This window comes from Arvicanthis niloticus, chromosome 2, assembly GCF_011762505.2.
Source record: "Arvicanthis niloticus isolate mArvNil1 chromosome 2, mArvNil1.pat.X, whole genome shotgun sequence".
NCBI lineage: Eukaryota > Metazoa > Chordata > Mammalia > Rodentia > Muridae > Arvicanthis > Arvicanthis niloticus.
In genome coordinates this window covers 67,480,030-67,504,286 of record NC_047659.1, presented here as the reverse complement: position 1 = coordinate 67,504,286, position 24,257 = coordinate 67,480,030, and the positions used below count along the sequence as shown (strand labels likewise).

At 47.7% G+C, this 24,257-nt stretch overlaps 1 protein-coding gene across 4 annotated transcripts in view; it reads left to right on the top strand.

Annotated features, from left to right (window-relative positions):
* The window catches only part of Alkbh3 (alkB homolog 3, alpha-ketoglutarate dependent dioxygenase), a 32,437-nt gene extending 24,597 nt beyond the window's left edge, over positions 1 to 7,840 (top strand). For all 4 annotated transcript variants that reach the window (XM_034496236.1, XM_076929321.1, XM_034496235.2 and 1 more), the window contains 2 exons: positions 6,787 to 6,885; positions 7,473 to 7,840. In XM_034496236.1, the coding sequence (XP_034352127.1) occupies positions 6,787 to 6,885; positions 7,473 to 7,589 (216 nt within the window). In that variant the 3' untranslated portion in view covers positions 7,590 to 7,840. The remainder of the gene's footprint in view (positions 1 to 6,786; positions 6,886 to 7,472) is intronic.
* The last annotated feature ends 16,417 nt before the right edge of the window (positions 7,841 to 24,257 follow it).

The following is a 24,257-nucleotide window of genomic DNA, read 5'->3' as shown; positions in this document are numbered from 1 at the left end:
GCTATGCTACACAACAGAAGGGGTGCATGGATGCTATGCTATACAACAGAAGTAATGCATAGATGCTGTGCTATACAACAGAAGGAGTGTAGGCTTTACTGTATGCACAGTGGAATGAATGGAGGCTGGGACATGACCCATTCCCATGTCTAAGGATAACTGTGGCCCTGTGTGGATAGCAGTGGAGTAGGCAAGAGCAAGAGACTAACTGGTGAGCAGTAAGTAGTCCAGCGGGAAGTTACTACCTTGAACCAGATGTTATGAGAAGAAGAGAAGTGAGTAGATTTAAGGTATTTTGGGGGGATGAAGCTGTCGAACTTGCCAGTGTTTCAGACATGGGGCAAGAATCAAGAATGACTCCCACATTTTTGGCTTGAATGGTTGGTGGGTGGTAGTGCTATTAATTCAGATGGCAGAGAAAAGGGATTTATTGATTTGATTTTGTCCTTTTGTAAAGAGGTCTGTTCTTTCAAGATTTATTTTTATGTGTTGAGTGTTTGCATGTAATGAACATACTATTTGCATACCAGGTGTGCACATAGGCCAGAAGAGGTCATGGGATCCCCTGAAAGTTGAGTTACAAACAGTTGCAAGCCACCATGTGGATGTGGGGAACCCGGCCCTGGTTCTCTCCAAGAGTGTCATGTGCTCTTAACCCCTGAGCTATCTCTCTAGCCCCAGGAATTCTTTTTCTGCATGCTAGATTTGAGATGCCTGCAACTTAACATGTAAAGTAAGCCACTGACCATAAAAGCCTTGGCCTCAGTTCTCAGAGACATTATCCAGATTGTGGACCATCACGAGGTAAAATGCTGATAACACAGCTGTCACAGAGTGTTGCCTATCTTCTGGGCTACATTCTAAAGCTTTATGCCTCATCTGCCCTGAATCTTAAGTTAATGCTACTACTCTCTCCAATGTAATATGGGGTAATATGTAGATAGGGTAATAACAGACACCATCAGCTCGCTGCATAGGATGGCTTGGAAATTATTTGCTGAACTTAAAGTAATAATTTATTAATGAATACTGTGTAAAGCTATGGGATTGGCACATTCCTATCCAGGACAAGAGAACCAAAGGAAAGGAGCATACAGCCAACCTTGGGTCTGTTTCTGTCATTGGTTTAGTAGCTCAGAAAAGTCCATTGCTGGTGCAGGAACAGTGGGCAGGATGGAACCCAGAACCAGGTCATCAGGTGTGTACAGTATCTCTGCCTGGCCTGCACAAGGTTCCCACTATCCTTTGTATGGTTGCTCTATTCTCCTGCATTATCTCTTTCCCTGCTTACCACTTCCTGCTTAACTCAAGTCCTGTCTGGGCTTCCAAGGCTGTTTGTAGCCAGTGAGTCTCCCCTGATGCCTCCAGCACAGAAACCAGCAAGTGCCATGTGCCCAGTGCTTCCTGTGAGCTTGGGAAATGAGAAGCATGGAGCAGGCGCTCGCTTTATTTCCCTTGCCCTTTCTGCTCAGTTATGTTTTGTTTTTAAAGTGATCTTAGTAACAAGATAGGGTTTGTTTTTTTTTTAAATAGTTTTTCTGAGGCTCAGAGAGATGCAGAAGACCAAACACTCTTCTGTTAACTCAGAGAAGACAGGGAAGCATATTTTGTTTGGACATCCTTTTCTGCTGTGGGGGAGACAAAGACTGTGATATCTGAAGACACAGAAGCACGTGGAGTAGTGGAGGGGGTCAAGGAAGAGCGGCAATGACAGCGATTACAGGCCAGCTGGAGTGGCTGGGGTAGGGGCAGGACAGTTCTGCTGGGAAGACCTTGAGCTGTGTATGGCCTTAGCTGCCCACAATTAAAGCTTGAAATTTCCTATAAAACCCCACTTAGCTCCTTCCTCAGGAAAGCTAGAGGATGAGACAACACTGGGGAGCAGTGACAGGAGCTGTTCCTCAACATCATTCACCATCTATATGCAGACCCTTGGTTCCTCAGGATTCCCACTGCCCACTGTGTGACTCCTGTCTGCATCTCTCCTTTATGCTCCTTTCTGATGGGTGGTTCCCTTCAGCAAGGAGAATGTGCCATGTCATGAGGAGGCAGTATGGTGGGACTTGAGGAGCAGAGCTCACCTCATGGTGGAAGCAGTATGGGAAGTGATTGTGGGTTTGAGTACTCACTCCCAGGCCTGTGCTCAGCCGCTGCCCCATCTCCTACCAGCTTTTCATCTAGTTCCCTGTGCTTAAGAGAAATGGATATCATCTCTCTGTGGGTTTGCAGCACGAGTTAGCCATGGCTAGGTGTGATTTATGTAGTATCTTGACATGCCACCTTCCCGACATGGCTCCAGCACAGTAAGTCTAGCAGGAAGCCTTTCATTAAGTACTTAGTTGTTGTTGTGAGAGAAACATTGAATCTAGGGCAGTGGTTCTCAAACTATGGGTCTCGACTCCCTTGGGGTCAAACAACCCTTACATGGGAGTCTCATATTAAGTATCTTGTGTATCAGATGTTTACATTACAATTTATAACAGTAGTAAAGTTACTGTTGTATGTTCATGTAATACAATAGTATTACATGAAGTAGAAATGAAAATGATTTTATGGTTGGAGGTTAGCACAACCTGAGGAACTGTATTAGAGGGTTACATCACACAGGTTGAGAAGCACTGGTGAAGGGAGTAGCTCAGTGGTAGAATGCATACCTGCCATGCATGAAACCTAGTCGCCCTTCCCCTACCCTAGAGGTATGGAAAACGAACAAAAACTCCCCAAACAAAACAAAAATGCTGCCTAGACTAAAGAGTTAAATCTGAAAAATGTCAACTCTTTTTTTTTTTTTTTTTTTTTTTGACTAAAGGAAATGGAGTTGTATATTTAACTTTCCTCAGGATGGGAAAAGCCTTTCTAAGCATAAAATTCATGAAAGAGGTCAAAGAAAGGTCAGTGGAGTCAAGTCCAGACATTTTTTATTCAACATCAAATGACAGTTAAAGAGCAGATATAAAAAAAAAAAAAAAAAAAAAAAAAAACCAGTACCTCCAAGACTTACGCAGAAGGGAATGGCTTGCCAGCTTAATGTCTGAGGTCACCAGCTTACTGTCTGTGAGTTAGGAAAGTGTTAATTCCCACAGCACAGTGGACAGAGACACAAACACAGAGACCACAGTGGAGGAGAGATTGGTACTATCATACTTTTCTCATGAAATTACAAATTGTTGGAGGCTTTGCCAGGAAGCAGAAGGAAGCAGCTTGGCACTGTAAATCAAGAACCTTAAAGGTCAGACCATTACCCAGAATTTCATCTTTTATACTCTATCCAAGATGTCTGTGTTTAGTGATGCTTCATCTCAGGTCTACTTGCAGTAACCTTATTCCTTTAAAAACAACAGCAACAACCAATCGGTAACCCCAGTAGATCAAAATCTCAGTCTCAACAGTGTGTTCTTTACTGCTAGACTCCAGCACTGGTACAATGTCTGACACACAGGTAGTCAAACATACCTGAGCCTAAAGAAAAAGATGTGCTCGTGCAAAGAAATAGTACATGACAATATTTTCAAACTATTTAAAAACATGCAAGTGCTCATACAGCGAAATGGGGGATGCTTTTATAGATGGAATACTGCCTGTGAACTCTGGAAGGGAGCAGCAGAGTGGGTTTCTATGTATTATGGGCACTTCCTTCAGTTATTTCGCATTTGTCTACTGATGTCCTAGTCACAGTGTGTTTTTAAGAAACAGCTGCACACAACCATTCCCCGCCACCCTGATTGTGAGAGCAGGAAAGCTGATGCCTAAAAGTTAAACCTGTACCCAGACACGAGTTCTTATGTATTCTAGAAAGAAGATATGAAGGTTTTGAAGTAATGATGGGTGAGACTTCTAATTCCATTTTAGGACAGGAAGGGGGTGAGTACCAGAGAAATGCAGATTGCATAATGTGCATTACCTTTTCCCGAGAAGGAAATTGCCTAGTTTCTTGTCTGAGATGACCATAATGACATAGCAGTAAACATCCAGGATTTTCTCCTAAGTACTGTTTTCCTGAGGAAACTGAGTAGGGTAGCATCTTGGTAGGGTGGGAGCAGGAGTGTGCAAAGTCTCCGAATTCTTTAGGAACGAGTGCATGAGCATCCAGATGCTCTGCTGTATTTGAGAATGAGGGTACTCTTAAGCACTGATAGAAAAAATATGCCATTTGTGGTTTTCTTTCTGTTTATAAGGTTTCAACAACTATAGTCACCACTCACTCCCCCATAGGTTGACCATTACCTAAGACGCTTCTTTTAGCTAGTATCAGGGATAGACATTTTTATCTTAAGCACTGTATTGCACACGTATCCATATTGGAGTGTGTGTGTGCATTCGTGTGTATTTTGCTTGCCTGGGTACAGCAGGGTCACAGATGTGAACTTTGGTAATATGGCCATTAGTAGCCATGACTGAGCCTTCTCTGACAGTGTGGCCCCTGCTCCCCACATCACCCCAGCCTTTGCACATAGCAGGAGTTCCCCTGGCCTTCTATCTGCCTCCTAGGTGGAAAGTCAGTGTCACTGCCTCCAGTTGCTGCTCTGTCTCACAGCAGATGGGACCATCAGTGAGCTCTGCCGTGTTGGGGGCTCCCTTGCCTTCTTTAACTGGCCATCTCCTGCAACTAAGAATGTATCTTCTAAGTCACTGGTATTAGGAGAAATAAATTACAAGCCAGGGAGAAACGATATTACCTCTCATACCATGTGCTGGGGTGAGCAATTCTCTATCCCACTCCTTAGGGGAAACCTGAATTGCTCACTCTCGAGGATCTGCCTTTTGGTATGGTTAATGGCTATGTTGGATATTATGTGTGCAAAATACACCTGAAGTTTTCTCTCCCTTGAAAAATAGAGGTCTTTACGCTTTGTTTCCACCAATGCTGATACTTGCCTTTTGCATGCAGAACTCCCTTTTGCCTCTCAGCTGCATTACTGCGTCATGGTTCCAGATGGAGTCACAGTGCTCTCCTCTCTCACCTCTACCTCCCCATGAGGTTGTGGAGTTCTAGATCTCAGAATTGCCCTTGTGTGCTCATGAAGTCTTCCCTCTGAGCATCATTTCACTCTCATCCTCGAGTCCGTGCGGTCTATAGATCCATGTCATGTTGTCCTCCCTGAAAGCAGGAGAGATCCTTCTGGCTACAACCAAGTTTTAACTTGAGCTGACCAGTCTTTCAATCTGTTAAGCCTTTATAGCCCTCTGATGTCATGGAGGATGGGCCCCCACTTTTGATGTTTTTCCTTAGCGAGGCATTCATTTCTTCTGGCATACTTTTTCCAAGCACCAACTTTTGCCTTCTGAAGTGGAGGTGAATGTGGAGGTGGGTGTGGGCCTCCATGGGCAGGGTCACTTCCCAGTGTGTTCTGGTTGGCTGAGCAGTGAGAGGTCAGTGTTCAGTGCTTACTGATTCCTGGAAGAGAAAAGGTGGCAGACACAAAACAAAACAAACCAGCCAATCAAAAGTTGTTTCAAACATTGCTTATGTCTTCTGTCTGTAAAAATTCTGGCTGTCCTTGACAAAGTCACTGCCAAGGGCTGGGCCCTGGAACCTAGACTGTTTATACAAGTTTAGTATTGTTTTGATTTTAGATTTTCCTGGGGGAAATAGTTGTAAACAGTTAAGTTCTCAGAAAGACCTTTGCAGCAATAAACATAAACAGATTTGCACTACAGTAAATCCTGCAGTAACCCAATGTAACTGTCACATGGGAAGGGAGGCAGATGAACAGATAGGCCCATTGTCTCTGCCCACAGTCAGTCTCACCCAGGGAGCTCCTAGTGGCTGAATCAGGGACCCACAAGGCTGTTCACTGCACCCAGCAGCTCTGAGGAGGGGCAAACCATCTCTTGACCTTTTTGCAGGTGTGCTGTGGTGACAGTATTAGGCTCTAGCCAAGCTGTCCAGGTCTCAGTATCTGAGATTTGTGATCTGTTCTCTAAAGCACAAACATCAAACAACCAGGCTTCATAGACAATGATGGTCTAATCAAGCCAGAGCTCCTTTCTTTGAGAAATTCCTGCCATTGCTAGAATTCCTGTTTGGAAAGAGATAAGAGAATGCATCTCTCAAACACCTAGATTAGCCAAGGGAAAAGCTAGGGTTAGTTCTAAAGCAGTGGCTTTCTACCTGTGACCCCCTTTGGGGGTCAAACAACCCTTTCACAGGAGCTACCTACAACCACTGGCAAACATAGACATTTACATTATGATTCATAACATTAGCAAAATTATAGTTATGATGTAGCAATGAAAATAATTTTATGGATGGGGTCACCCAACATGAGGAGCTGTGTTAAAGAGTTGTAGCATTAGGATGGTTGAGAACTACTAAAGTAATTACCAATCAGTGACTTAGCATATCATAGCCAGGTGAAACAAGCCTTGGTCAGAGGCTGTTTTCTTCCTATGATGTTGAATCATAGCACTGTATAGCAGAGGTAGGTGAGTCTTACCTCCCTCCTAGGACAGGGTGGGCTTCTCTGGGGAACAGTAACCACATAACTCTTACTCGGTTCTTCCTGTTACCAGTCCCCAAGTTACTTATACACATCGTTTGAGACACAGATTGGCCCTGTGTAGTAGATACCGTCTTTATTTCCATGTTACAAGTGAGCGTATTAAGGAATAAGAGGTAAAATAGCTGGCTGAAGGCCAACGAGCTGCCAAGGGACAGAGCATGATACAAGTTCCCACCGTCTGGCTCAGGAATAACCGCCTCCAGGTTCTTTTGCAAACTTCATGGGCATATAAATAAAAACCTATATAAATAAAAACCTCAGCGGGATGGCTGCTGTTTTCTAGGAAGAAAATGGAGACTATACATACGTGGAGAGAGTGAAGATACCATTGGATCATGGGACCTTGCTAATCATGGAAGGAGCCACACAAGCCGACTGGCAGGTGAGGGCTTGCAGGTACCACCGATTCACTCTCTGGAGGCAGCTTCTATCCTGGCCGAGGAGTCATTGCAAACTACACAGAAGCGAGTGCTTATACTGAGCAAGTAGCAATAAAATGATGTCATGTCTAAGGAGTTGATCAAAACAGACCTCTTAGCAGAGGTTGACGTTTTTGTAGTGATAGAGGAATCTGCGACTGTGCTGCCATTGCAGCCGCTGTACCTGCTGACCACTTAGAAAGTGGCTGACACTAATTTACCTGCAAATAACCCCAGTGGCTACCATCTTGGGCATCACAGCACCACAACTCTTCTAGATCAGTGTGGGTGAGGTCACGTTAAGTACAAACATTTAAAGTGAAGCAACAGTTAGGAAAGTAGATGTGCCTTGCTGTCAGGGTGCTGGCACAGCCTGCTGGGATCAGCTGGGAACTCGTTTCAGAGGAAACCTTTCCCACAGGACTGTAGAACACCTAGTGCTGCTCCTTTACACAGGGATAGAGTGAGACATAAATAAGTTGTAAATCACGTTGAACTAATAAAAATGCATATATATTTATGCTGGACAACTATTTATATTTCCATTTAGCACCGAGTGCCCAAGGAATACCACTCCAGAGAACGGAGAGTAAACTTAACCTTTCGGACCATTTATCCAGACCCAAGAGGAGCCCCACCAGTGACACTGCTGCAGAGTTGCCACTGAGGTGAGGGCTGTGCACCTAGCAGCCCCTCCTCTTCTCCTGGAAGCACTTCCAGAAGCTGTTCTGTGCACTTTTATGAACTGGCTGTTTGGAAATTATGGTGTTTGCTTCTCGGGTTCTATTCCTCCTGAATGAGAGCCGACAGCACTTCATGTTGTCAACATGTCTACTACAGGAACGGTTACTTTGAGACAAATCTCTAAATCAAGGGTTATCATTAGGCAAATTAAAAACTGCTCTGGCTGTGCTCACAGATGATTTGGTCCAAAAGCACTTTTCCTCCTGCCCTGCCCCCTTTAATTTGAAGAAATACAAATGGCCTTGTGCCTCTAGGGAAGATCTGAACATGTTTGTTCCTTATGACGTTAGCAAAATGAAGATATAAATATGTGTCAGTGACTCTGGAGCCTTGCACAGGCAGACAGCTGCTGAAACCCAAACAGAGGTGGCTTCTCTGGGTTTTGTTGAAGTCTTTCTTGACTTCTTAATATCTTGGCTTGTGTGTTATTGTAATGGAAAGCTGCATGTTCAGGGACACTGTTTATTTAGCTGAATTTCCCAGCTGTCAGTTTTCCTGGGGCACACTTAGGTTACAGTCCTCTGAATACAGAGAAGGCAGCATGCTCCCATTCACACCCCAGGCAGTCCTACCTGTGACCCCTCATAAGGAAAGACAGTGCTGTATCTTGGAAGCAAGGAATGACTGAGAATGTCAGGAGAACCAGGCTGAAATTTTTGTTGAAGAACAGCAAATGCCCTGTTAGTAACAGCTGTTCCAATAGATTAGTTTCCCCTAGAGAATTCCTTGAGTCATTTAAACCCAGGCCAGATAGAATCAGAGCAGCCCTGCAGGGAATAGCTTGGATGACCTCATGGCTTTTCTACCTTAGACTTCAGAAGCCTGTGACTAAGGCTCTTCTGACTCAGTGTTCCCTTTCACTGGATGCCTGAGTTCAGAGGTTAGCCTGTGATGTCACCAAGGTTTCCAAAACAGAATGGGGGTAGCTGCCCCTTGTTGCATCATAAAAACATATGACTTGCTGACCTTGACTCAGGAGCAATCTACCAGATTAACTCAGACCCAGAGGAAGAGTGCATGTCAGTGGGTGAAAGTGGGACGTGGTTGGAGTTTCTCCCTTGTCCTGGAGGGAAATTTACTGTCTTGGTTTTTAATCCTGTTTCCATTCCACACTGTAAGATGGATGGTCCCCATGACATGGAAAGGTGCCAGAGGCTGGACAAGCTTATTCAGGGCTCAAATGGAATGAGTATGGAATGAATCTGAACAGACTCTCTGGTTCCTTGTGTCAGAGTCTGGGTTTTAAAAATGTGTAGCACTCCTTTTGTTAGAAATCCTAAATCTGTATACAATTTGAGCATCCATACTAAGCCTTCCTAGGAAGAAGGTATGAATCACTATAAACACAAGCCCTCTATTTAATCTCCCAGCTGTTCCCTGGTTAGAGCCAAGAAAACCTGGCCAGGGTGGTATGGTCAGCCTCAATTAGGAGTTTGATGACTGAGGCTGGAAGTTCCTCCTCTGTTCCTTGTAAATGGAGGCTGACAGGTGGCTCCCGGTCCTCCGGCACCCTGCCCCCGTTGTAGGGGCTCATCTCCTGCTTTAGAGCAGCATTGCATCTCTGCTCTCATTACAGCCAGTCTATCAGACCACTGAGGCTGTGGTCCTCCATTTGGTTTTATGGGCAAAGAGCCGTCATAGCTTCCGTTTCTTGCCCTTTGTAGACTCCCATGTGCTGTCAGTGCCAGATATTCCCACCACTAGGACCCCATGCCTTCTCAAGCATCAAGCAGGTTCCTGCCATAAAGCAGAACTACAGAGTTAGATGTAGGTACAAGAGTGATGTTCAGTTACAGCACCAGGCTGCTGCAGATCCTGCCCAGGAACCGAGGCAAAGCTGTTTGCTGATTGAAAGCACACGAAACAGCAGTGCTCAGGTTTTGTTTTAGCCATCCTCTGTGAGCTTCTGTTTATCACCTCATTGACCCCCTACTGATTCCACTGTAGAGATGAGAAGCTGAGTCCCTAAGAAGTATTTTAGTGCACTTGTGCCAGCAGAGACAAATTTCAAAGGCTAATTCCACAGTTGGTGTGGCCTTCCTCATCCATGCTGAACTGCTGTGGAGTCAATCTGCTGAGCCATAGCCAGCTGCAGGCCAGCTGTGTGTCCCCCAATTTCTCGTACATCAGGGCAAGTGCTGCATCTTATGTCTTAGACAACATGAGCATCTTGTCAGCTCTGTGGCCCACTGAACTAGCAGTGTCATTAAACTGGGGAAAGTAATTTTGGCAAGGGTTGGGGGTAGAATTGAGTTTGCTGTGAATTTAGAAACAGTCTTGGACAACATCCCTAGCAAGTGGTTCCTAAGTATAGCTAAGCAGATATGCCTCAGAACCTTCACAGGTGGGTGAAGTTTTTCCTCTGGTTTCTTCTACCATCTTAGTACATGTGAGACCTCTGGTGATGTGCAATCTATGTATGAGGCATCACTTCTCCAGTCAACAAACATCAGGTAAGCTGGGCTTTAACCCAGAAATGCAACTAGCCTCCAGCCACGAGGGTTCAGGTTCACTAGCTCAGCTCTCTAATATGTGGGTCACAGTTCATATGTGAAATAGTCCTCTAGACGCCTTTCTGCTACCGCCACTGCCTTGATTCTGCTCTGGTGCATGGCCTGGATCGAATCAGTAAAGAACGCAAGCTGCTGAGCCATGTCTTAGCAACCCTGAGACAGTTAAGTAGGCCTGCAGAGAGCACAGTGCCCCCCTCTGTTTCAGGGGAAAACCTGACAGATGATGGGTTCCTGCTCTGCTGGGAATATTTCTCCCTTGAGTTCTGGCAGCTTTTTCTTGGCCACAGAGTATCTAAGACCCGCTTTGCCTTTTCTGGTCATAAACACTTAGAGTGTTGAATCTGAAGTCTTGATTATTTTTTAACGGTTCCTTTGAAAAGCCAGTTGTTTCCATAGTGATGCATTCTGTTTAAGTACTTATATATGATTCCACCCACAAGCCCCCACCAAGGGACTAGTTCACAACTGCCCTTCCCCCCCACCCCACCCCTGTGTGTGTGTGTGTGTGTGTGTGTGTCTGTCTGTCTGTCTGTCTGTCTGTCTCACACACACATACACACGGGGGGGGGGGGGGGGGGGAGGTGCTGTCAGATTTGAGCTACTGGAGTCTGTTCTTAGATAAGAGCCCTGGATCTGGTAGACAAATGACTTTGATGTGTATCAGGGTGGAAGGCTAATGGTGCTTCCCCCAGCTGGGTCAGTAGTCACAGGCCTGGGCTGTTACAAAGCCTTTCCCTGCCTGTGATCAGAACCCGGTGTTGGGTGAGGCTGTTTGTGTATAATTGGGGGGTTGGGCAGTTTCAGAGCACCAAGCTAGGAAGCAGCACTTGTAACCAGCATCATCAAAAGGATGACTTTTGTGCTGTCACTCCCCCTCAGGGGAATGATGATGTCACTCAGCATAAGGACAGTCCCTTTCTCAAGTGGCTTCCAGGAGTATAGATGTGTCACTGTTCAAGCAGAGCCTTGGTCCCCAGTTCGACCCCAGATTGGCTCTGTCGACAAATCCTGTATTCTGAAAGGGATGGGAGCCCGGGGAGTAAGCATGCAGCTGGGCACATTCCTTCAGATCTGAGTAAAAGTAATTCCATGGGTTGCTCATTTGTTGTAAATGCGCTGGGGAAGTGGAGCACGTAGAGGACTTAGGGGATCCTGGCTCTTGTCTGTGTGCTGGCAGAGTCAGGTGACAGCCGACCTCCTGGGGCTGCCGGTCCTTGCTCTGAGCTTGCTGAAGAGAGACTGGGCTCAGGCAAGAGGAAGCGACGGGCGACGGGCCGCGGGAACGCTGGAGGGCCGCGTGACTGGGGCTGCAATTAGCCTCCCACCGCAGGAAGACCGTGGGCGTGCGGTGACGATCTCGCCGCCTGCCAGGGTCCCCAACCAGAGCACGTAATACCTTGCCCTTCCAGAGGCTGCAGCGGGGAGGCGGTACCCCGCCTTCATGGCCTCATGGGGCGCCAGCCTCACCAGTAGCTCTACGCCTGCTAGAAAAAAAGCCCCCGCGGGGCCATTATGAGAGGAAGGTTGTAGTCTTCTTCCTGGCTGAGGAGCGACTGTGGGATATTTGTGAAGAGTAGCCTGGGCTTTCCAAACTGGACCCAGGGATGTTTCCACGCAAGATCACCCAAGCAGGACTGGAGAAGAGCCTCCTGGGGTGCTGCCTCTCGGCTTGCAGGGTTTTCCACCCCCCAGCCTTCAGCTTCCCCTCACTGTCAGGAAGAGAGGGAAGGAGAGATTACAAGCCACCGAGATTGCTGGGAGGTGAGAGACAGAGTTGTGAGCCCTTCATAAGAATTTCCTTCATCCCAGTCTTGCCAGTCTAGGTCTAGGTAAGACTACTGTCTCCACTGAACAGGCTAGAGGACTGATACTTAAAGCACACCAGGGGAACAAGGCAGCACTGGAGGTGACAAGGTTCATCCAGCACTCCCAGTACACAGCAGCCTCCCGAAGCTCCACTGGGCCTATGAGGCAACCCTTGCAGCCCTGCAAGGATTTGGTGTTGCCGGCTGAGTACTGTACCAACCAAGTGGTTTCATTGCACCTTGCAGGGTAACAAGCCTCCCTTTCAGCCACAGAACTGCCTGCAGGGCAGAAATATGGAGCAACTTGACAGAAACACTGCAGAGCTCTTAGGAATGAGGTAGAGAGAGCTTTGGCCTGAGTCATGCAGACCTGGGCTTGTGTCCCATCTCAGCCCTTCCAGAGTTACCCAGGAGCAGACAGCCAATAAGCCATCAAGTCTCAGTCTCCTCAACCATGAGATGAACACACAAGCAAGCCTCTTTTCAGGGTTCTTGAAAGAGTTAATATCTGCCATTTCACATGCCCTGCTAACCCTAGCTATGACTCTTAGGATGCGTGGATGGTCCTTTTCCAATACAAGGCCCTCTGACCATGCCCATTCCCTGAATGTTCCCTGACAGTGCACATGCTGCTATTGCAGTCACTGAGGCTGGGGCTTTCCAGAGAGTGGCCAGAATGAAATTTGTGGGGCTAATCATATTAAAAACTGATTACACTTAAATCCCCCTCAGACATTCAAGCTGAAGAAAGCTCTCAGGTGCTGAAGTGGCCTAGCACTGATGCTCAGCTGGCCATTGGCTAGTCTACCACATGCTACCCGGGGAATTGGTCTAAATGCACACCTATGGCTGAAGCCCAGAACCCCACCGCTTTCCCCCCTTGAGATCACTCTTTGACATCTGCCAGGCCCACAAACAGGTCACCCACTGCTTCAGTAGAGAACAATGCGCTCCACCCCCACATTGTCTTCTCTTCTGCTGGCTGGCCTTTCTACATCCTATACTGAATGACTTGGCCTAGAAGATGAAACAAGACTGCAAGGCTTAGAGCTCTGTTCACAACTGGGCTTTTATGTCCAGCGACTGTCAGATGCGGTGGTGGATAGATAAAAGGGAGACACAATCTATTTCACTACAAATGGAAGCACCCAAGGGGAGTTGGATTTTCTTTTGCAAAAAAATTAGTTTTTTTCCACTTCTTACCTCAAAAGGAGTTTGTGTTCTTTGTAAGAAATTAGAAAAGTAAAAAGAAAATCTTTGTAACTCCATTAGCTGGAGAAGGCAAGCCCACACTTAACAGTACTTGTCCTGCACATCTCTGTACTTTACAGTGAATTTAGTCTTGTACCTTGGTGTGAGATGTTAGTTCTTTTCTCCAGCATTGCTGAGTGGTTACACAGTGCAGGGGATAAAGGTGTGTGGGATACATAGTTCCCAAATAGTAGCACTATATGGGGTATCTAGATCCTGGGAGATATTGGTGCTGTCTTTACAACTGGTCTCTTCTGATTTGGAAATTGTGAGGATGGACATTGGGAGGCAAGATGGAGGCACAGCTAACAGCCCAGATGTCGGTCTCAGTTCAAACATAACAATAGTAGGTAACACTTTTACCAGGCACCTTGTGAAGTGCTTTACACGTGTTACTACATCACTATCATAGATGAGGTGTGTGTGTGTGTGTGTGTGTGTTCACATGAGTCACATGCTTTATACATGTTAACCCCTGACGTACTCATCAGCAGCCATGAGGTACTATTGTTTGTGCACATATAAACACATGCATATGAAGGTCAGACATCAATCTCTGATTTCATCCCTCATGAGTCCTTAATTTTTTTTTTTAAACAAGGACTCTCATTGGTTGGTCTGAAGGTTGCTGATTAGGCTAGGCTGGGTGGCCTTTGCCTAATGAATCCTCATGCTTCTGTCTTCCCAGCCCTGAGATTCTTTACCAACCAAGCATCTCCCAGAATCCAAGGTGCTGTTTTTATCACCATTTTACAACAAGAGAAATCTAGCACAGCCCTTATCCTTAGTATCACGGCTGTGTGCAGCCTCTCGAAACCTTTGAGCATATCTGTAATCAGTCCTCAGAATATATTCTTTAAAGTGGGGTTGCTGCATAACATAGAAGGCTGTGTATATTTCTAAGGCTCAGAATACATAATACAAGTAGTTTCCAGAAAGGTTCACCCACCTGCTCATTCTTCTACACAGGATTTGAGTCTGTCTGTGGCAGTAAGCCCCAGCTGTGTGCTGGGTCCCACCCTCAGTATTCTCCAGCACTTACCTGCTTGAAGGAGAAGCAGCCTTGCTCCTAACCTTGGGGACTTAGTACATCAAAACCAGCATTAGCATGGTCATTGTTGTACTTTGTGCCACTCCTGGGGAAAACAAGACCCACTGTTGAAGAACCACCGGAATAGGGTAAATGTGTAGCTGTGGGCTCTCAGGACCACTGCAGCAGTAGGCAGCAGAGGCAGCATAGTGTGGGGTAGTGGCCAGGGAGATGTGTCTGGTGGAGGAGGCACTTAGAGAATGGGGAGGCAGATTCTGTATAATAGCCCAAACCTCGTGAGCAGGGACAAGCCCTAGGTAGCTTGTGTCTAGAAGACCCATGTGCACAAAGTGTCAAGCTGGGTGAGGTAATGAGGGCAAGACGGACCTGGATGGGGCAGAGGGCTTACTTGGGCTTGGTGATGGGGAGCCACTGAGGACTTCGGGATACTTTAGGAGTGCATCCCTATCATGACTGATGTGGCTTGACTCTCACTGCTCCCACAGACTGTTTTGAATGCTTGTTCCCTGGCTGGTGGCACTGTTTGGGAGGCTGTGGAACTCCTAGAAGGTGGGTCAAGCTGGTGGAAATTACTGTAGTCAATCTGCTAAAGTTATACCTGCTGGTTTTCCCCTGCTTTGTGCTTCCTGGTTTGCCATGGGTATATGGTGTTTCAGCCACACCCTCCAACCACCATGGACTCTACCATGCCCTCCTCACCGGGATGGAGTGAAACACCTTTGAAACAAGGACCCTAAATACATCTTTCTTCACCCAAGTTCTCAGGTATTTTGATGGCAGGGTAGCAGAAGTCACTAAGATAAAGATTCATTGAGGTGGGGGATATGGTATCACTTAAGATCTGTGGGGACTGTGCTAGGCAGAGCTGGGTATCTGTGTGGCCCCTAGGGGTGAATGGAGAAGTATCAGGCATCCTTTCTATGGAACAAGGGAAAAACCAGACCTGAGACTCCTGCTGTGAGGATAAAACATCAGTGTTAGTCCTGAAAGCATTTGGGTGGAGGCCTCAGAGTCCCCCCATGGCCAGTCAAACTTCCCCTTCCCTTATGGAGGCCACTTCGAAAGCAGGCAGGGTCTGCCAGCCACAGAAGCACTGCCAGCTGCCCCGCCAAGTCCTTGGGTGGAAGGTACCTTAAGGCCTGCTTCTGGAAGGTGGATGACAGCTCTTTCCAGGCAGCTCTCTCTCAGAAGTCTTCTGGGAGCTGAGTGCTTCATAATGTCTGTGGTAGCAAGAGTAGAGGTGGGCAGAGAGGGCAGGTCCCCTATCCTGCAGAGTGCATCTCTCAAACTCTACTCGCAGGTAGAGTTCCAAGAAAGTCAGGTCTCAGCTCCTCTCCCTTAGGACTTGGTGGCTTCTCTCCATGTGGACCAGACTTGTTGCAAGAACCAAGAGAAGCAGTGTCTGCCTGTCTGTCTAGTGCCAGCAGCTCTTCTGTGGACTAGTGAGTGATGTGGGGGAAAGGGTGGCCAGAGCTTGTGTGGCTCTGGGAGGGGCTCATCTTCGTGGAACAGCTGCTATATATGCAAGTCTAGGACAGACAGGGGCCGGGGAGGGAGCAAGACCCAGTTTGTTGAAAAGAGATTGGGGTAGCCATAGCAGGAGCAGGGGAGGTACATCATGGACACCAGCAGAGGGAAAGTGAAGAGAGGATTAAACCCAAGTGTTGACACAGAGAAGGAAAGGAACAGTCCTGATAGGACTGTGAAGAGAGTGAAGAGTGAAGGAACAGTCCTGATAGGACTGTGAAGAGAAGGAAAGTGAAGAGAGGATTAAACCCAAGTGTTGACACAGAGACTAGGAAGGAACAGTCCTGATAGGAAGATGCTGGAGAACATTCTGTCACGGCAGCCAAGGTTCTCTCCCACCTTGTTATTAACTCCAGCCCGACTGGATTCTCCCCACTTAGGCCAGTATTAGCAAAGGACCACAGTTAATAGGGCAGGTAGAACAGACAGTGAGAAATCAGGCCTATGACTCAACTTCAGGAGATGGCTGGGTGATCGTCTGTCTCTGGCTCCTGGGTAAAGCTTTTTCTTACCTCAGTTTCCCCAGATAGAGTAGCTGCAGGTACACTGCCCCAAGAAGCTATCCTCTCACCTCAATTCACTGTCTGGTGTCCCCAGGACTACTCAGCTGTCTACTAGGTGGCTGCCTGCCAGCATTGAGTGTGAATAAATCCTGTGCCCATTTCTGTTTCCGTAGGAGTGGGTATGGATGTTGTCTGTTCAGCTCCTCTCCCCTACACTTAAGACAGTACCAGTGAAAACACTCATTCTTGCTGTGAGAAAATTACTGTCTGGTGATTGACAGTTGAGATTGTAGAACCTTTCCTAGGCCCAGTGGGCTCTTTTTTGACTCACCTTCCACAGGCTCCTTCCCTGGGGAGGTCCAGCTGTCACCATGCAAATAAGACCTTTGGAACTTACAGACCTGGGTTCAAAGCCCCAATCCACTTCTGCCTGGCTGTGTGGCCTCTGAGATCCCACCCCCGACCCTGACCCAGTCTCTGATTCTGTTTCAACAAAAGCTTGAGGGTAGTATTCTTTACCTGGAAGGACAGATTTCTGGGGATATGATAGGCACACACTGTTCTACACCGGAACCAGGGTCTGAGATCAATACTCAGGACAACCAAACATTGAGGTCCAACCAAAGGACTGGCTGGAGCAATGGCAGTTGTTCTTGCTGACAAATTCAAGAACATGCCTTCTGCTTCAGGAGTAGCCATTTCTAGCTGTGTGTTCTGAGAATGGTCCCATGCCCCAACACATCCTAAAAGTTCAGAGTCCTGGCCCCAGCAGACTCTGCTGGTACCCACAGTCTGAGTAGGGCACATGCAGGCCTGAGGAAGAGGGGCTCTGGGCCCCCAAGATGTGCAAGCAGCAGAGTGCAAGGCTGACCAGTTATCTCATTGCAGGGTCAGCCTAGTACATCATGCAGCAAGGTATCTTTCCAATCCCAATTTGTGGACTCCATTAAGATGTGCACCCTTGATAAGGACCCAGGTTTCACCACAGTGTGTTCTTATAAATTACCCAATTTGATCCCTATAAATGCCCTGACAAGGATGAAGCAGGCATGAGGCTTCACAATCTCAAGGTAGTCAGAGCATTCTAGCAAGCTCTAGAATCAGGACATGCAGGGGGGTGGTCTTGACTTGCTGCTGTTCATTCCCATGCACTGATCCAAGACCAAGGCCTTTGAAAGTCCTGTTCACTGGTGTTTACAAGGCCCTCTGTGCTGCCATCTTTGTGCTGCAGACAGCTGTGGGCCAAGGACATCTCTGTCATCCAGAGATGAATGGTCCAGTCCTGCCCACTCCAGACTTTGGAAAGTGGTTCCTTCCTGGGCTCCTGGATTAAGAGCCATACTCTTACTTATACTGGCTTTTGACAGCTGCAGGGCCTGGGGCTCTGAGAGTCCAGGTCACTTGAAAGGTCCCACAGGGGAGACAGTGAAGGCCTCTTTTAAGGCTGCCATGGACAACAGGGACTTGATTCTGCTTGAGAGAGCCTCTACAGTCTGCCTTTATGGTCCTGGCTCCAGCTGCCCTTTGCTTAAGTTTGCCAAGGGACTTGTCAAGGGAAGGTCTACTGCTTTCCCTCCCCCACCTCTCCTGGATCCTTTCAGTTGGATCTCAATGTTTTCCAAGTTGTCCCAACCTGGTGGATTGGAGTGATCCTTCTGCTTCAGCCTCCTGAGGAGAGACTTCTTTCATCTGGAGACATAGAATACATATTTTTGGCTCATGGTCCAGCAACAGCAGAGCCTTAGAGCAAGTCCCAGGGCTTGAGTGTCTCCATCTGCATAGATGGAGTGGAACTAATCCAGAGCTCCTGTGTTCCCAGGAAGAGTGAGGTTTGGGGTAAAGGCCAGGGACTAGGCTCTATCCTCACTCTGCCCTGTTTGTTGTGTTGTGCGTGGGGCTTTGGTCTTCAGCCCTCTGCTCTCTGGCCTTCTCTGGCTTCATCTCAGAAGATTGCAGAGATACCCTTGCCTTGCTGTGTGAGGAGAAACCATGTTCCAAAGTTCAACAATCCCAGACACAGTGATACTCAGACCTGTGGGAAACACAAGAGACTTGGACCTGGGCTGAGGAGCTGTGGTAAGAAGATGCCCTTAGCAGGGACACAAACTCCCATTTCTCCCTCAAGCATTGCCGGGCCACAGGCTAGACAGGATTTTAAGAGGGTCTCTTGTGCTCCCAAGAATTTCCAACTCTTAACCTGGATCTCTTGTCCCTGGAAACTCCTCCAGCCCTGCCACACTAGCCCTGCAGCCTATCAGCAGCTGCTGCCCCATTGCCCAAAGGACAGTGCAGCCCAGATTAGAAAGTGAGCTCATCACTGTCTGAAGAAGACCAGGGCAGACCGAGGTTCTGACTTGATCCCTGCCCTGACTCCTCCCTGCCTCTCTGAATGTGCCTCTCCCTTTTGCCTGCTCCTTGCTCAGTGCACACTAACACCTCTCCCTGCCCCCCCCCCCACACACCCGGAGCTTGCTGAGGATTGTCATGGCAACCCTCCAGCCAAATTATCGAAGCACTTTTTATGCTCCCAATTGTTCCAGACAAGTGCTAATTCTGAGTGAAGAGAAGCAGTTGGTAGGATGCTGAAGTCAAGGGCTTTGTGCCAAGGGTCTGCTGCAGGGTGGAGTGAACACCAGTGGGAGAGAAAGGTGTGAGCAGGAGGAGGTTCGGCTATCCAGATCAGCCTGTCTGTTGCCTGTCTGCTCCCTCTCCCTCCTCTTATGTCCCACTCACATCATACACACAAACAGAAACACATGCACGTGCACACACACAAATTTACACATGGGCACACATACAAACATATACATGTATGTACACACACACATACACAAGACCTCAAGAGGCTGGGTTAGAAATACTCAAACCACAGACTGACTCAGACAGCCCATCTGAAATACCACCTCCCACTGCATACCTAGATTCCTGAGAACCACTCTGAGAAGACATTAGGGTAAGTTTGGGGGCTATAGCAGCTGATCAAGGCTATGGATCATAGTAGGTCTGTGCCAATATAGTACAGAAGCCAGTAGGAGGGACCTGACACCCAAATCAAGGGAAAACAGAGGAGGGACCTAGGAGTTATCATCCTGTCCTCCTTTCTGCTATGATGTGGTCTGTCTTTCAGGGCCTGGCTTTGGCTTCCTAAGATACCCTCACATCCTGCTGTCAACCACCCTAGGGCAGTGTGCCAGGGTCTCCTTGAATGAGAGTTATGGGCATAGATGGAGAATTGATGACAGCTTTTTAAAAGCCTGGCTCTGCCCAAAAGCCAAAGTGTGGGTGGGGACAGTGGAGGAGGTGGTGCCAGAAAGCTTTCCTTGTGTGCTGCCATCTTCTTACTCCATCTGCTCAATGTGGACTGGGCCTTCTCCCTCAGCCACAGCCTGGCCTGCTGGCCATTCTTGCCTGAGAGAAAGCTTCTGCTTTCGAAAATGGTTCTCTTTAACCCTGCATCCTCTCCCCAAAGATTACAGACTTAGAAGGGTCCAGGGACTCTAGGAGTGGCCTCCTGACCTCATAGATGGGTCGCTGCAGCTCGGGGCTACTGAGAAGTATGATAGGTTCAAGGCCACAGGTTGTGAGTGACTGAATGAGTTCAGCCATCCAGACATCTGATTCTGGACACCTGGTCTGGTTCCAGACACCTGGTTCTGGTTCTATCACCAGGGAGACGGCAGGATACAATGGGCTGGAGCAAACAGAGAGCATGCACTTTGAGTCAAGCAGACCTGGCTTTGGGTCCCTGTCTCAGGACTTGGGTGGTCATGGCAAAACACCAAGCTTCCCTGGTCACATTTGAAAAGCAGGTATGGTATTAGGACCCTTCAGAGGAGTCCACGGGGTGGTTTAGTGAGGTGATACACTGAGCACACCTGGCCCAGAGTCTACACATGGAAAATGCTCAACTGAACACACTGCTGCAGCCCTGACAAGAAGATGACTATCCTGCATCCTCTTTAATGATCATCCCCCAAACCAGGGCATTCAGGTAAGGCCATGTATAAAATTAGATAATGCCCCCAGCCGGAGCTCCCAACCTCCACAAACTCAGCCCAGTGGGCAGCAGGAATTCAGTGCCTGAACAGCTCCAGTATGTAGTCCCCGCCCCAGGTTTGTCTATCCCACCATGTTCATGACAGAAGGTTTTGCCAGGTATGGTGGCATATGCCTATAATCCTAGCTCTTGGAAAAGAGTCCTCCTTGGCTCCAGCAGGCTCTGAGCCAGTCTAGGCTACAGGAGATCCTGTATCAAAAAACCAAAGTGGGCTGGAGACAGCTCAGCCAGTGAAGTGCTTGCCCCACAAGATAAGAACCTGCGGTTCATCTCTGGCATCCATGTACAAAGCTTGACACAGAGCCTTGTGCTTGTAATTCCAGGGCAGAGCAGATGGAGCAAAACACCTAAACAAGCAGAAGGCACTTGCTCCTTTACCTGTGGAAGATGGATAGATGGGGACATATTAAATACTGGGTTAATGTCCTCAGAGGCCTCCTAGGCCTGCCTTTGGGCAAGGGCAGTAGTACCCACCCAATATACAGTGCAACATCAGGACTTCCACCTAGAAATCCAACTTAAGCTCTCTGTGGGCTTAATCCGACTTCTTTTGAGCTGTGAGTCAGGCAGGGAGACACAGACACCGAGCCCCTAGATGTCCTGTGGAGTTGGGGTTTCCCAAATCCCTGACATTATGCTCCACTAAGAGGGGAGAGGCGCTGGGAAGACTCAGGCATGAGATCATGAGGACAAAGGGGGCACTGACTTCATGCTAACACATTTGGATCTCTGAGGAGCTGCTCACTTAGACCCACTGGCCCCCAGACTTTACATAGGCTTCCCAGGTGTGAACCCAAGAACCAAAGTGACCCGTCCATGGCAGAACAGGACCTAGACTATAGTTGCGTGTCTTCCAAACCTGACAGTAACCCTTGGCTGGCTCTTATGAGTGGAGCGGAGGTACCAAAAGGCCATGTTTAGTGGGGCTGGTTCTTGAGCCACTCTGAGTTGGAGGTGCTTGTGGAAGAGATGGGTCCATGTAGGCCAAGTGACCAGTGTGGGAGCTCAGATTGGTGGTCACTTTATTCTTGCCATTTGCTTAGGGTGGTGCTGGAATGAAGCCCCATAAATCAAGTGTGCTGGGCAGAACCTGCTGCTGATCCACACAACAGCCTCCGTTTTTGAGGGCAAATTCCATCTCTCTACCCTCTCTGCTATTGCCCAGGCAAGGAGGATGACCTCGTGGCTAATTTGGGCTGCTTACCATGAAGCACAAACTTCCTATTCTCGCTGCCCTGGGCCAGGATCAGGAAATCCCCATCCGAGTGTGGAAAGGGACAATACAGGGCAGCTGCCCCCCTGGCTGAGAAGTTAGAGCCAGGAGAACTTCCTGTTAGAAAGGAAGACTTGGTAGAGACAGCATGGCCTGCTGGGAGCCTCAAGAAAATGATGAACATAGTGGCTGTCCATTCCAAAAGGGCTTGTGCGTCCTTTTGTGTGCTGGAAAATGGCAGTGACCAGTGCTGAAAGTCCAGGGAGAGAGAGAAACAACACGCAGGACAAATAAGAAGAGCTCAGACATGGGGATGGGTACATTGCAAAGTGAAAGGGGGACCGAGGTGCCACCTTAAGGAAGGTGAGCAAGAAAGGCTTCACACTGTGGAGGTGGAGATTGAAGCTGTGTGTGGACCAACAGGTGGCTTATCTAAGGCCACACAGTGGCTTCTGATAGAGCCAGGCTAGAATGGGCCTCTGGACGCTCATCTTGTGGGAACCTCTCTCCTAGATTCTGACATTTTCTCTTGGTCTCTCCCATTGGCCTGTAGCTCATTCAGTAACCTAGACTCAGGAGCCATCCACCTTGTTTTATTTTATTTTATTTTATTTTATTTTATTTTATTTTATTTTATTTTATCTTATCTTATTGTTTTAGACAGGGTCTCTCATTGAACTACCACTCACCTATAGCTGACTGGCCAGTGACCAGGAGTCTGTCTGTCTCCACCCCTCTAATCTTGAGAGTGCAAGTGTATGTCACCATATCCAGCTCTTTCCCATGAGTTCTGTGGATCTAATTCAGGGCTTCATGCTTGCACAGCAAACAGCTGACTGACTATCCTCAGCCCTTCTCCTAGTATCGGCCTGTCCCAGCCCTCCATCTGAAGAGTGAGTCTTTTCCCAGGCCTCCAATGTTGATGGCCCCAATGAATCCCGAAATCTTTACTCCCACCCCACAGGCCTCCCCTAAGTCCCACCCTTTCTGGATATCTCCACTTAGACGCTTCACGAGTCTCCTAGGATAATGTTGTGTCAATGTAAAGACTCCAAATTAGAATAGCTTTAATATATAGTTATTTTCCCATAGGTCTGAGGAAAGTTCTAGCTGGCAGACAGCTCAGCTCCACTTAGCCTTTGAGGGAGCCCAGATTAATGGTGGTACTCTGTCTTTAACATAACTCTCCCATGGTCTCTTCATTGCTGGTCCCAGCACAGGGAGTAGGCATTTCCTCTTGGGCAGTTGAGGTAGAAGTGACATGCTGCTGCTGTCCACATTCCACAGATGGCAGTTCAGCTGAGTGACCCCCTTGCTCTGGGGGCACATTGAGGAATGTGATCTAGCTGTGTGGATAGCTAGAGGACTCTGCCCAAGCTTACTCTCAGAAACCATAGGAAGAAGCTCTGTGTGGCTGGCCCTGTTGCCCTCTCTATCCCTGACCGATGGCTGGACTGGCAGTTGGTTGCCCATTCACCCTCCTTTCAGAACAGTCTATCTTGGGCTCCCAGAGATCAGCCTTGCAACTTTGTTGGTGACACCAACTCCTCCAGAACCTTAGCTGGCTTCAGGTTTATCTGGTTCTAGACAGTTCCATGTGGCTGTTAACTGCTTTCCTGACAGTTACTGTCTTTCTGGCCAAGCCATCACTTTTCACTATTTTACAATGAGAGTCACCCCAGGGAGATCCAACATGATAAATTTGGATGACACCTTTAATATACAACTTGGACCTGGCAGTGATTTTTGAAGACTTAATCTTTGGCATAACAGGCTGGCTTTAAGAGGCTCTGGGCCCTGGTCTGATCACCTACCCTTTGGATGTCTAAGTGGCTTTTCCAACCCCAAAGACATCAGTTTTCTGGACTGCCTCCTCTTGCAAGCCAGCCAATCTCTTGTAATATCTTGCTTAAAGCAGTGCCAAGCAGGTGACACATGCAAAAAAAAAATTTTTTTGGCTCTTCTCAACCATTTTTGTAGAATCATATGGGCTCAGTAGGCATGCGGTCTGACTTCCAAAATAGCTGTCTGTACATGATATCAGTGATAAGCATTTTACTGTCCTAACAAAGGTCCAGGGTTCTACTCTCCAGTGGCTGTGGACTTGAGGTACCTTCCGGGTACCCATACTGACACTTGAGCAGTGTTACACTGCTGTAAAAGGCAGTGCAGAGGACAGTGCCTGAAGTTTTAAGATGCAAGTTCACTTAGCTCTTTCACCTGGCATAACTCTGTCATGAGCACTTTGGATCTCACACGGGAAGAACATGAGTTTTGATGGACAGCTGGCAGACTTTATCTCTGACAGTAAACAATACCCTTGACCACTTACTGGAGCCAAGTTCATAGAAGTTAGCCTTGGTCCCTGTGACCCACCCCACACCCTATCCTCAGACAAATCACAAATCAAACCATTTCCCTGCATTTCTGTTGCCTCAACCCTAATGTAAGGCTTTAGTGAACTGAGTCTGAGGTCGTGTGGCCCAAGGTCACGTCTAAGTGGGTACCCTGCTTTTTTCCAGGCTTCTCACAATATTCAGAGTGAGTGTTGGAAAACATCAATTGGAGGAAACTGTTTCAATACCACACTGATGTCCTTGTGATGAAATTCTGTTCCTATGACATGGTCTCATGACCTTAAGAAGCTGTCCCTACTTGTCTTCCTCCCTTG